Genomic DNA, 12,742 nt, shown 5'->3' with positions numbered 1-12,742 from the left:
GGGATGCAATTGCTGAAATCCGAGCCATCTGTATTGAGGAGATCGGAGTGTGGATGAAGATGTACAGCGATGCTTTTCTCAACGATAGCTACCTGAAATATGTTGGTTGGACACTACACGATAGGGTAAGCACACAGTCGTACCACCGCCTCACTGTTTAGTAGTTGTTTTTCTCACATTTCTTCAAGACTTGGTTGATGTTTTAATGCACCACTTAATGAATTGATTCAATGGGTCTGATGATGTTTACTCATAGACAGGCTGGTAGATCTTAAGCCAACTGGGATCCGCTTTTAATTGTCTCTCTCTTTTTCAGCAAGGAGAGGTGCGTCTGAAGTGCCTGAAGGCTCTGCAGAACCTGTACACAAACCGAGAACTGTTCCCCAAGTTAGAGCTGTTCACCAACCGCTTCAAGGTAACACACACAAGAGTGAAAATAAGAATCCTGACTGCTTTTAAGATAGTCAACAGTAGGACTGCTGAGATTTTATGATTTCTGTTGCCTTTCTGCTCATTTATTCCATCTCTTTCCCTGTTCAATCATATCTGTTTTGACAGGACCGCATCGTATCAATGACGCTGGATAAGGAGTATGATGTGGCTGTGGAGGCCATCAGACTGGTCACACTCATCCTGCAGTGAGTAACTTCAATGCTTTTTGTCTTTTTATCCTATAAACTCTGGAGTATTTCTCTATTTTCAATTAACTCATAACGGGTCTTAATCCCATAACTGTCAAGTCATTCAAAGCGCACATGTTTAGGGTCACTACTCAATATTGTAGACATGATGCTTCAGAGTGGGATGGGAATGGACCGAGCACTGAGCTTTGACATCAGGCCTAACTAGGGTTGTTCTGCAGGCTCAGTTTACGTAGAATGATCATCACACTTGGGGCCACAAATATCCCTTTATATGTTTAATACATTTAGTTTCATGTAGATCTTATTCTCTGGACACTAAGGTCAATTTTTTAAACTTTGTGTTGACTGTAAGTCGTTTTGATTATCTGTTGCAGGGGCAGTGAAGACGCTTTATCCAATGAGGACTGTGAGAACGTGTACCATCTGGTTTACTCTGCCCACCGACCAGTGGCAGTTGCTGCCGGAGAGTTCCTGCACAGGAAGTGAGTCCATCCTGAGGTCTTTCTCCTCACCGTCTTTCCTCTTTTTTCGCTCTCTGCTTCTGTCTATTCACTTTTCCTCTCTCTCAATCTCACGTTCTCTATCCCTCTTTCTCTCCGTCAGACTGTTCAGTCGTCACGACCCGCAGGCAGAGGAGGCGCTGGCTAAGCGCAGAGGGAGGAGCAGTCCCAACGGAAACCTCATCCGCATGCTGGTGCTCTTCTTTCTGGAGAGTGAGGTAACACATGATTCACACATGACATATTAAACATACTGAGTATGCACAAGGGTACTTTATTTTTTTAAGCTAAAATCTTAGCTGTTTTGAAATAATAAATCAATGTTATGTCCTTTTGGTGCGGTGAAGTATGGTAAAACCTTGAAACTGGCATATTTGCATCATTTTATACTGTATTGATAATGAGAACAGTCGTCGTCAGGTCGTCCTGTCCTGGTTGACAGTGACAATAAAGTAAATAATATTTTACATTGGAGTTACTCGATCGTTTGATGACATTTCACTCTGCTAACACGAAATGTCACCATCTTTGTAGTTGATTAAAAGTTGTGGATTTCAGCTGTAAGATTTCACACAATGCCTGCAAAATCAAGTGTCTGTCTGTGTGCGTAGCTCCATGAGCATGCAGCCTACCTGGTGGACTCACTGTGGGAAAGCTCTCAGGAGCTGCTGAAGGACTGGGAGTGTATGACTGAACTTCTGCTGGAGGAGCCTGGGCAGGGAGAGGAGGGTAAGACACACACACTGTTCTTGTTCTGAAATTGCTTTAGGTTACTTCACATCAAGCACAGCTAGAAGAGATGATGTAATGAAATCTTGTTCATTGAAACTCTCTCTTTTTAATCCCTCTCTCTCTGTTTCTGACCGTTCACTTTCCCTTTTGTCTCCCCGTTTGTTTCTCTCCCTCCTCTATATATATATATCTGTCTCTCTCTCTCTCTCCGTCTGTCTTGTCCCTGCAGTGTTGTCAGACAGACAGGAGAGTGCTCTGATAGAGCTGATGGTGTGCACCATCCGACAGGCAGCAGAGGCACACCCACCTGTCGGCAGAGGCACCGGCAAACGGGTAGGTCAAGCAATGCACACTATACTTTCAGCATCAAAGAACAAATATTTAGATATCTATGTTCCAAGACTGTGTACTTTATGCTTGACAGGAGATCAAATTGGCGAGTATCAGTTTGCTGTGGGTGTGACGATGAGAGAAACAGCTTCGTTGAAAGCTGCTATAAGATTTAACAAGCCAACATATAGTTTGTTTTAATCAAACTCTGGTGCGGTTCATTTGGGCAGTTGTGAACGCAGTAATCGTCCTCTGGTGCGGACGAAAACAACTAGTCCGAGACCGTTTGCAAGAGGTGGTCTCGGACTGTTTCCAAGCAAACCGAAACGCAGGCTGCCTGTGCATTTGTTGAGATGGACACAGTTAAATGACAGGTAAATATGAGTGCCAGAGGTCTGGCTAGGACTTCTGCAGAAGTCGGATGTTAACTTGACATCTGGGCCGAAGAGAACATACAGAATATGATAAATAAAGTCAACAAAAATAATGACGTTTATAAAATAATTTGAGATTAACTGGAGGAGAAGCGATTTGTGCCGAGTCAAAGTGAAAAAAACTATACATGACAGCAATATTTCAAATTCCACGATTCCTTGCATAGAAGTGTCAGCTCTCGAGGTGAAAAAGATAAATTCGCTCCTTCATACACACCCCTCAGCAAATTATTTTTTTTAATTTGGTCCACCTCTGATTTGTGCACTGTGAAACCACACCAGACTAAATAGAAAACAAACCCCTCTGATTCGGACTAGCCAAACGGACTATGGCCGGTGAAAGTGCCCTAAGAATATCAAAAAGTTAAGCTATCTCGCTAAGTTTGTCAAAATAATAATGTCAACAACTGAATATCTTTTTTGTTCATTTGTATATTTGTTTATTTATGTATTTACTTAACATTTTCTTATGTATTGTCAGCAAGACACAGTATCCTTGGCGGATTTATGAGAAAGGGACAGAGGTAGCAAAAGCAGATTTTTTTTCTACACGCGGTTCATAATGAGAGGACAGAATAGTCCATCTAACACAAACTCGCCCTTTCTTCTGGTTATTTTTACACCTACTACCTCATTTGACCTTAAGTTTTTGTGTCTGCTCGTCCAGGTGCTGACAGCGAAGGAGAGGAAGACCCAGATAGACGATAAGAACAAACTGACAGAGCACTTCATCATGGCTCTGCCCATGCTTCTGTCCAAGGTAAGACGTCCAGCATGCAGTCTGCACAGGGCCAGCAGCAGCGGGGCCGGTGACTCTGATTAATGAGCGAGCTGAGTGACTGATCTGTTTGTCGAAATAATTGATCAGGGTGTAACTTATATAGTCATGAGAAGTGTTATTGAATGTGTGCCACTCTGGGCAAGTGTGCCGGCCAAATGCTTAAAATGTAATCGACCATTTTACCTACTATGAAACAGAAACAAAGTTGATTGATGGGTCTGTCTTTCTCTTTTCTGCCTTTCTGTCTGCTTGTGCTTCTTTATATAATTCCCACCTCTCCATCTCCTTCTCCACAGTACCAGGCAGACTCGGAGAAGGTAGCCAACCTGCTGCAGATCCCTCAGTTCTTTGACCTGGACGTGTACAGCGCCGGGCGCATGGAGAAGCACCTGGACGCCTTGCTGAAGCAGATCCGGCTGGTGGTGGAGAAGCACATTGAGATGGACGTGCTGGAGGCCTGCAGCAAGACTTACAGCATCCTCTGCTCCGAGGAGTACACCATCATGAACCGCGTGGACATCGCCCGCTCGCAGCTCATCGACGAGATGACGGATCGCTTCTCGCACTCTGTCGAAGAGCTGCTGCAGGAGGTACGACGGGAAGAGTAGCAGGCGTTGGGTGTATATGTGATCTATAATGTCTGTTAGCGGAGCATGTCTTTGAAATTCAGTCTCAAGCTGCACAGGAAGTGTGGACGCGCAGGTGTACTGGTGTTTAAGACGCATACATATAACATCAACATCCTTAGTCTTTGTTTAGTAACAGGTGTTTGTTATTCTGCAGGCTGAGGAGGCCGATGATGACGATATCTACAATGTTTTATCTACGCTCAAGAGACTCACAGCCTTCCACAAGTAAGACTCTCTCTCTCTACTAACTTGATGACTGAACATACTCTATGAACTCTAATGTGTTTCCCTCCTGTTTCCTGACTCAGTGCGCACGACTTGACACGGTGGGATTTATTTGGGAGCTGCTACCGGCTGCTGAAGGCGGGCATCGAGCAGGGCTCCATGCCGGAGCAGATAGCCGTGCAGGCCCTGCAGTGCTCCCACTACTCCGTCCTCTGGCAGCTGGTCAAGATCACGGAGGGGGCTCCCAGCAAGGTGCTGGATTCACCTGACTGACTTTAACGCCACACACTCAGATCCCAGGTTTATCCTCAGTAAGGGGCTCACAGTAAAGACTGCCGTGGCCCAGAGGGGACAGGAGCTTATCTGTATTTCTGCTGAGAGAAAATTCATCTCCCCATCGGACAGGATTCAGGGGCTTACCCCCAATCTATCTCATTTCACACTTAAACACCGCACAGAGGCATCAGATCCCAGGGCTGGTATTTCGTAGTGGCATGAAGCCCAAACCTTCAGTTTAACTCGTATTGCTGCTGGGGAACATTTTGGCCCCCTCCTACAGTGCACTATTTTAAAGTGAAGGATGGTCTCTTTAGCTTAAGTTCAATAGCAGATTAAAGATTCCCCATGTGGGCCCATTAAATGTCACTTAATTCTTCGCTATTACAGTTTTTTATGATTGCTTAAAGATTTCACATACCGGAGGAAAACAACCAATCAGAGCCGAGCTGGAGTCTGCCGTCTCTGAGCAGCTGTCAATCACTCACAAACGCCGATCAAACAGTCAAACTAGGCAGCGCTGATCAAATGTGAATCAATGTTCTGTTACTGTAATGCCTATTTCTCGCCTCAAATGTTTTCAGAAACATCTTGTAGTGTACTGTTTAGCTGTTAAAATGAGAAAGTTTGTGACCCTGCAGTCATGTTGAGATCAGTTGAGGAAATACCAAGCACCGCCCCCACCAGCCAGAGCACAGCCAATAGGAACGCTCTCTCTGAAATGACATGAATGGAATTTTTGCCAAATGATGCCAAAAAATGTCTGCCTACTGCCACTTTAAGTGTGTTAGAAATTGAAAAATAAACTGTAACTAGAGCTGCAACTAAAGATTATTAATATTTTAATTCTACATATAAAACGGCCTGGGCTCGGTCATCATTAGTTGATCATTATTGGCGCTCTCTGAGCCCTTTGACAGACTCGACCAGCGTCAACACGAAGCGTATTGATTCTTCTGCCTCAATGAAGTTAGCCGATGATTTAATGAAATCATTAAAGTTTGATCACTTCACTGGTGCAGTTAGCCAGGGAAAGACATTTAGCCTGACTGATACTGCTGTTTAATATTGATTTCTGTTTAAGTGCTCATTATTTCACACTAATGGTTTGTTGTGTGTGTGTGTGTGTGTGTGTATGCAGGATGACCTGTTGGCTCTCAGGAGAGTGGTGAAGTCTTTCCTGGCTGTGTGCCAGCAGTGCCTCTCCAACGTCAACACACCAGTCAAAGAACAGGTAACAACACACACCTGATGTGACCTGCTCACACCTTCACTTTCACTACAGAATTAGACGTATTGTAATTTATTCACAAGTAATCACATATTCACAATAAATGCACATGCATTTACATTCACATAGCAACATTGAATGAAATACAAAATTAAATGGTGTGAATAATACAGAAAAAGAATGTATACCCAGGAGAGAGCCAGAGATAAGGACACAGCCAAGACTTTCAAATTAAAAGTTAATCGCAGTTTCTTACAAATTTTTTTTTTTTATTTGATCAATTTATTTTGATGTTCTTAAAGACTAGAGATGAAAATAGCTAGAAATGTTTTTGTCGACCCATCAAAAAATGTATGTTTACTTTGACAAAACAAGTGTTTTCTGTTATCACAAGAAATCAAACTTTAGTTTTGTTGTAAAATGAACAGCTAACATTTTTTCATCAAATCCTAACTCCTCCTTTGTGCCCTCTTATTCAGGCGTTCATGCTCCTCTGCGACCTGCTGATGATCTTCAGTCACCAGCTAGTGTCCGGCGGCAGGGAGGCCCTCCAGCCGCTGGTCTTCAACCCCGACAGCACGCTGCAGAACGAGCTGCTCAACTTCGTCCTGGACCACGTCTTCATCGACCAGGACGATGAGAGTCAGAGCATGGGTGAGAGCTTCTCACGGGGCGCTCTGTTTTTTTGATCCAAGCACATTGGATGCTCTTTCTCTTCTTAACTTCACTTTCTGTCTCCGCGTAGAGGGAGACGAGGAGGACGAGGCCAACAAGATCGAGGCTCTCCACAAAAGGAGAAATCTGCTCGCGGCTTTCTGCAAACTCATCATCTACGACATCGTAGACATGCCCGCTGCTGCCGACATCTTCAAACACTACATGAAGGTGACTGTTCATCTGTACTTGATACTTAATATCGACATAATCAACATAAAATAAAGAGGCAAAATGAAACACATTGCCATTAACACATTTAGAGACCATTAAAACTGTATGTAAAAAGGTGATTTAAAAGATAGCAATAGATCTAGATTGCAGAACAGATTTCGCAGTAATTTACCCTTGCAATATCTTTAATTTCCTATTATTTAATGATACAGTATTGTAAAGTTTGCACTAGGATGTAGCAGAGGAAAAAGCTTTCTAATGCAAAATCTATTGGGAAAACGATGAGCTTTTTTCTTTTAAGCAAACAAAAAAGTAGCCTAAGTTGGGATGTCAAATTTTACAAATGAATGTACTAAACTGTCTTGTTTCTCCGCCTCAGTATTATAATGATTACGGGGACATCATCAAGGAGACTCTGAGTAAAACCAGACAGACGGACAAGATTCAATGTGCCAAGACGCTCATCCTCAGTCTGCAGCAGGTGAGACATTGATGAAGACAATATTACAGGCTACATGCACACACGGCTCTCTGGCTCGAGATCTCAACACTTTGTCATCGTGTGCGTTGCAGCTGTTCAACGAGCTGCTGCAGGACCAGGGGCCCAACCTGGACCGGACGTCGTCTCACGTCAGCGGCATCAAGGAGCTGGCCCGCCGCTTCGCCCTCACCTTTGGCCTGGATCAGATCAAGACCAGAGAGGCTGTTGCCACGCTGCACAAGTAAGACTACGAGTGCTGTGTCCTGTAGGGGGGGGGGGGAGGCTAGACTGGGCTCACAGCTGTAATCAGACAAGGAGGAAATTAGGAACACTTTAGCTGAGGTTAGAGTGAGTTCAAAGATAATAAGGGGATTAGAAAGTTTTGCAGATGATTGTGCTGCATTTCAGTGATGCTGATTTGACTCTGTAAATAAAAATGTGAATATTAGGTTTAGGATTTGACTATTTTTCTATCAATAATAACTTTTTTTTAGGTTGTGTAGCTAACAATACGGCCATCTGAGCCACTTTGTTTGTTTTGCATTAACACCGTCAACTGGCTTTTCTTTTTAACACACACAGAACAGACAGCCAGTGGACCGTGGGGAGATAGTCACTGAATTTGACAAAAAGTGTATTAGATTAGAAGCACAGCGGAGTGGAGGCATTTAAACTTTTGTATAATATAAGTTTATATTTAAGTTGTCTTGGCGACATATCTTACAATATTAGGCTATTTAATATGCTATTAATTAATTAATCATTTATTTGGCATATTTCCCCAGACACATTTTGGCCGTTGATCGTTTAATCTCACTACACGTGATGCTGGCAAAAAGCCGGCATATTTGTTTTAAAATGAAAGAGTTCATTGATGGTGAAAAAAGATGTATATCTACCTGTCAGTATGTGCTCAGTACTACAGCCTCCTGTGACTATTTATGTGACTTTTACTGTCTCTGTTGCTCACTTTGTGTTGCTCTACATTTCTTTTTACTGACTTTACTTGTTTTTCTCCCTCTCTCTTTGTCTACTTTATATTTCTTTCTCTGTCTCACTCTCTCTCTCGTATCAGGGATGGAATAGAGTTTGCATTTAAGTACCAGAATCCTCGAGGACCAGAGTTTCCTCCTATCAACCTGGCCTTCCTCGAGGTCCTGAGTGAATTTTCCTCCAAACTAATCCGCCAAGACAAAAAGACAGTGTAAGTACTCCCCTCCATCTTTTTTCCTACCGTAAAGCCAAACTCAGTCTGTGACGTTACACGTTTTAATTTCAATATAAATGTCTCCTCAGCCACTCGTACCTGGAGAAGTTCATGTCCGAGTCGATGTCAGAGCGCCGGGAGGACGTGTGGCTGCCACTGATCTCCTACAGGAACAGCCTGCTGACGGGAGGAGACGAGGACCACATGTCTGTCACGTCGGGCTCCAGCAGCAAGGCCGGCTCGGTCCGCAGCAAGAAGGGACGACCGCCGGTACACAAGAAACGCATCGAGGGTGAGGAGAAACAGATTAGGGTTACCCGGTTGATTCGGGTCGGCTTTGCTGCACTGAATCAGTTATGTAATAGGAGACATGTTCATGGTTATCTGCTGCCGTGTTACTGACGCTGTGTGTTCATTTTCAGAAGAGAGTAGCGTTGAGGGCTCGTGGTTGTTGCGTAACGACACTCTTCAGACACCGGGAGCGCTGCAGACTCCTCAGCTCACCTCAACAGTCCTCAGAGAGAACAGACCAGCAGAACACATGCCCGACCCGGACTCAGAACCCGGATCAGAGAACGACTTTGTACACAAGTGAGTGTATACACATAATGAAAATATAAACATTAACATAAATTTGTTACGTTTATTTAAAGACAGAGAAGATAAGAATCTGTTAGCATCTTCTATATGTATGTTGACCCTCTGTTTGTCTTCAGTCCTCAGATGCAGATGTCGTGGCTCGGCCAGCAGAAGATGGAGGAGGTGAACAGGAAGGACCGGACGGGCATGAACTACATCAAGGCACGCAGCAATCAGGGCGTCCGGCAGACTGTGTAAGTGGAAGCCCGGCTTCATACCGCCACCATGTTTCCTGTCAGTCCTCTGCTGAATTAGACAGCAAAGAACAAAGATGATAAACAGATGGAAATGCTTCTTCTTTTCAATTGTGTTTTCTTTGTCTTACTTTTAATGACATTTCCCATCAGGCGTGGGTTGATGGAGGATGACGCAGAGCCCATCTTCGAGGACGTGATGATGTCATCGCGAGGCCAGCTGGAGGACATGAACGAGGAGTTTGAAGACACTATGGTGATCGACCTGGTCAGTAACGTCACTTTCTTTCACAGCATTTGTGAAATTTTTATAGACGAAATAAAGACAAATAATAAAGATCGTTGTCTTAATTCATTATTTTTATGCTTCTGCACCGTATCAGTGTTTTCGGGTTGTCTGTCTTTACGTACGTCTGACCCATTCTCGTGAACGTGATATCTCAGGAACGCCTGGAGGGAATTTTCTTCAAACGTCCTCTTGAACTCAAGGATGAACTGATTAGATTTTCGTGGTCAAAGGTCACTGTGACCTCACAAAACACGTTTTTGGCCATAACTCACAAATTTATACGCTAATTAGGACAATTTCACACAAATGTCTAAAATGATAAATGATGAAATTATGACATTTTGGACAGACATGGATGTAAACTGCAACATGACTGGTTGGCAGAGGCATACAACCGCGAGGCAGTAATTCTAATTCTTAATTAAATGTCCTCATTTTGTCCTTCCCAGCCGCCATCGAGGAACAGACGTGAAAGAGCGGAATTAAGACCAGACTTCTTTGACTCTGCAGCGATGATTGAGGACGAGTCGGTAAGTAAAACTTTGAAACTGAAACTGATAAGCCTGTAGAATTCAAACTTTTCAACTCTGGTGCCCCTTAGTGGTAATCAAAAAACGACACTGTGGCAGACAGCAATGCATACTGCTTAATGCAGGGTTACACCCACAGACTGTGTATAAGAAGTAGCCGTAGTCACCGTGACGTCATTCATTTGTTTGTAGACTGCTGTTTTGAAGCCTCGAGTTCTACATTTTGTCCGTCGTTATCTTGTTTTTTTTGCAACCAGAAGTGACACGAGAGGGTGGAGCTAAATACAACCAAACGCTGAGTAAGACGTTTTTAGGCGACCATAAAGGTTATAATTAACTTCCATGACCTGAGAACACACTGTGAAAGGGTTAAAGTTGTAAGACGAAAACACAGACAACTCCCAGACCGGACAACGCCGTGGAGGCGACCTGTCAATCACAATGTAGCCACGCCCTAAAGCATCCCCTGCTTTATGGTCTATTTGACTCTAAATGGGACCATAATTTACTAAATGAACATCATGCTGTATTGAAGAAGACTTGAAACTAGTGATTGAGACCATAAACTCATGTTTACAATGTTTACTGAGGTAATAAATCAAGTGAGAAGTAGGCTCATTTTCTCATAGACTTCTATACAATCAGACTTCTTTTTGCAACCAGAGGAGTCGCCCCCTGCTGGCTACTAGAGAGAATGCAAGTTTAAGGCACTTCAGCGTTGGCTTCACTTCTCAGACCCGGAGGTTGCCAACTGTTTTTGTTTAAGATTGTCTGACTGTCGCTCTCCTCTCCATTGTTCCAGGGTTTCAGCATGCCCATGTTCTGATCTGGGAAGAAGAAAAGATCCTGAGCTCAGGATCCACATCAGGAGTAAACAGAATGGGGGGTGTTTGGGACGTCTAACCCAGATAACCTGCAAATCAAACTCTTAAGAAGAAGAAAAAAAACATTGTTGACGTACTTTTCTCTTTCTATAAGACCTGATGGAAGGATGTTTTGTCAAGCGGATCCACTGATGGATCCCGCATCGGCTGAAGTGTGAAGCAAGGATCGCCTCTGTTCTTTCAGGCGGGGCCGGAGGATCCAGAATATTCTCCAGAATCTAGTCCGGATTTATTCAAGAGCTTCGTCTTGCTCCAAATCTTCCTCCTCCTCCTCTTCCTCCTCCTCCTCCTTCCCAGCCTGTTGGTTTAGCTCTCGTTAGCGGTAGCTCTGATGGCGCTCTGGCTAAGTAATCCTGCTGCCGGCCGACGAGCACTCGCAGTTTTTACGGTTCCCCCGTTCCACAGATGTACAGTTGTTTGGTTCCGCTCCCGATCAGCAGCACAGAGCAGCGTAACACTCTGTACAGCCCCCCCTTGTTTTGGTGTCGCACTTCGATCCGTCTGGTTAAATCCGACATAGAGAGGATCTCAATACTAAGTGTTCTATATATTTGCTCTTATTACCACCCCCCTACCCCCACCTCTCTCTGTACGCCATCCGAGTCCTTGTACGTGGTGGTGCTGGTGTGTGATGTGTGTGTGTAAAGTGTTGGTGGTGATGATGATGATGGTTGAGTAGTCGCACATGCACACGGAGGTTGTAGACTGACCCGGCGGAAGTGATGTAACTGTCTTGTGTGTAATGTCAAAGCAAAAGGTTGTCATTTGACGGCGAAGCCACCTCCTCCCCTCCAACCGACCTCGGACAGACGCCTCCACCCTCCCAGATCTCGGTTCTGCACACACACACACACACACACACACACACACACACCTTGGATAAGTTTTTGAAGTTAAAAAGTTTTAAAAAAAGACAATAAACATATTTTGAATTCCGTAGCTTTAGTACTAAAGTTTTAAATCAAGTGTGTTTTTGTTTTTGTCTGATGTTTGTACAGCTTTTTCTTGAATATGTATCTTGTTTGTTGCCAAATTGTGGCCTACATACTTACAGTATATTCCAGCCCCGTCCCCCTTCACCTGTGACTCCTATTCAACGGTTACCAAGCTCAGATTGTTGATGTGGGACGTCAGTTTTTAACGCGCTGTATGGTCTGATTGTAATCGTTTCACAGTTCAGTATTACGGCAGATTACCTGTTAGGTTGGTTCATTTTACAATTGAGTTTTTACGCCCGCCTTCAGTGTTAACTGATCCAAGAAGTTTTAAGATTCGTTGTTATCATTGTTCAAATCCAGTGCAGTGACGGGATTTTTTATGTCTGACAGATTTGTTTGAATGTGTTTTGAATGTTTCCAGCCATATCGTCGTTCACCCACCGTCGGTTAATCAATCGTTTACGTTTTCCCCTCGGCTGGCTTGGCAGTCCTCCTGTAAATATCAGAGACAATTGGATCTTTTCTGCAGTGCAGTTGACATCAGTTGCCCTAAAATGCTCTAAAAGCCTGTTTTTTTTTTTCTGTGAACCTAAATTCTTTTTAATAAAATAAAATCTGTAATCGATTTATGGACCAGTGTTTGTGTGTGACTTTGTTTCACAACAACCTCAGTAGAGTTCAAAACAGCTGTTGTTTTCATAGTGGATTATAACTGTGTGGCGCTTCACAGTTCATTTTTGACCTTGGAAACAGTTACAGTTGACGAAACGATCTCAACTTAAGGTCCACTTGCTCACTTGTTCCGGAGCTTTCGACGGTTTCACATGATCCTCATCGGCAGGTCGAGTTTGCTCAGTTGCCGTCAAACGGTAGATGTTCAAACTTTCCAAAGACCCGTTTCCACCACAGG

The 12,742-nt window shown here is 43.8% G+C and overlaps 1 protein-coding gene across 2 annotated transcripts in view; it reads left to right on the top strand.

Annotated features, from left to right (window-relative positions):
• Positions 1–12,465, top strand: part of stag1a (stromal antigen 1a) — a 48,867-nt gene extending 36,402 nt beyond the window's left edge. The window contains exons 10-32 of one of the 2 annotated variants that reach the window (XM_037796703.1): positions 2–125; positions 317–415; positions 559–638; positions 1,019–1,126; positions 1,248–1,362; positions 1,756–1,873; positions 2,106–2,209; positions 3,308–3,400; positions 3,718–4,011; positions 4,205–4,275; positions 4,359–4,527; positions 5,693–5,785; positions 6,262–6,436; positions 6,528–6,667; positions 7,050–7,151; positions 7,244–7,392; positions 8,227–8,355; positions 8,448–8,650; positions 8,784–8,949; positions 9,075–9,191; positions 9,345–9,459; positions 9,930–10,010; positions 10,813–12,465. In XM_037796703.1, coding sequence (XP_037652631.1) covers positions 2–125; positions 317–415; positions 559–638; positions 1,019–1,126; positions 1,248–1,362; positions 1,756–1,873; positions 2,106–2,209; positions 3,308–3,400; positions 3,718–4,011; positions 4,205–4,275; positions 4,359–4,527; positions 5,693–5,785; positions 6,262–6,436; positions 6,528–6,667; positions 7,050–7,151; positions 7,244–7,392; positions 8,227–8,355; positions 8,448–8,650; positions 8,784–8,949; positions 9,075–9,191; positions 9,345–9,459; positions 9,930–10,010; positions 10,813–10,836 — 2,869 coding nt within the window. In that variant the 3' untranslated portion in view covers positions 10,837–12,465. Of the gene's footprint in view, position 1; positions 126–316; positions 416–558; positions 639–1,018; positions 1,127–1,247; positions 1,363–1,755; positions 1,874–2,105; positions 2,210–3,307; positions 3,401–3,717; positions 4,012–4,204; positions 4,276–4,358; positions 4,528–5,692; positions 5,786–6,261; positions 6,437–6,527; positions 6,668–7,049; positions 7,152–7,243; positions 7,393–8,226; positions 8,356–8,447; positions 8,651–8,780; positions 8,950–9,074; positions 9,192–9,344; positions 9,460–9,929; positions 10,011–10,812 lie in introns of both variants that reach the window. The other variant, XM_037796702.1, reaches the window with a different exon arrangement.
• The last annotated feature ends 277 nt before the right edge of the window (positions 12,466–12,742 follow it).

This window comes from Sebastes umbrosus, chromosome 16 (assembly GCF_015220745.1).
Source record: "Sebastes umbrosus isolate fSebUmb1 chromosome 16, fSebUmb1.pri, whole genome shotgun sequence".
Classification (NCBI taxonomy): domain Eukaryota; kingdom Metazoa; phylum Chordata; class Actinopteri; order Perciformes; family Sebastidae; genus Sebastes; species Sebastes umbrosus.
The sequence above is the reverse complement of the archived record's forward strand: the minus strand, read 5'-3'. Positions and strand labels throughout refer to the sequence as shown.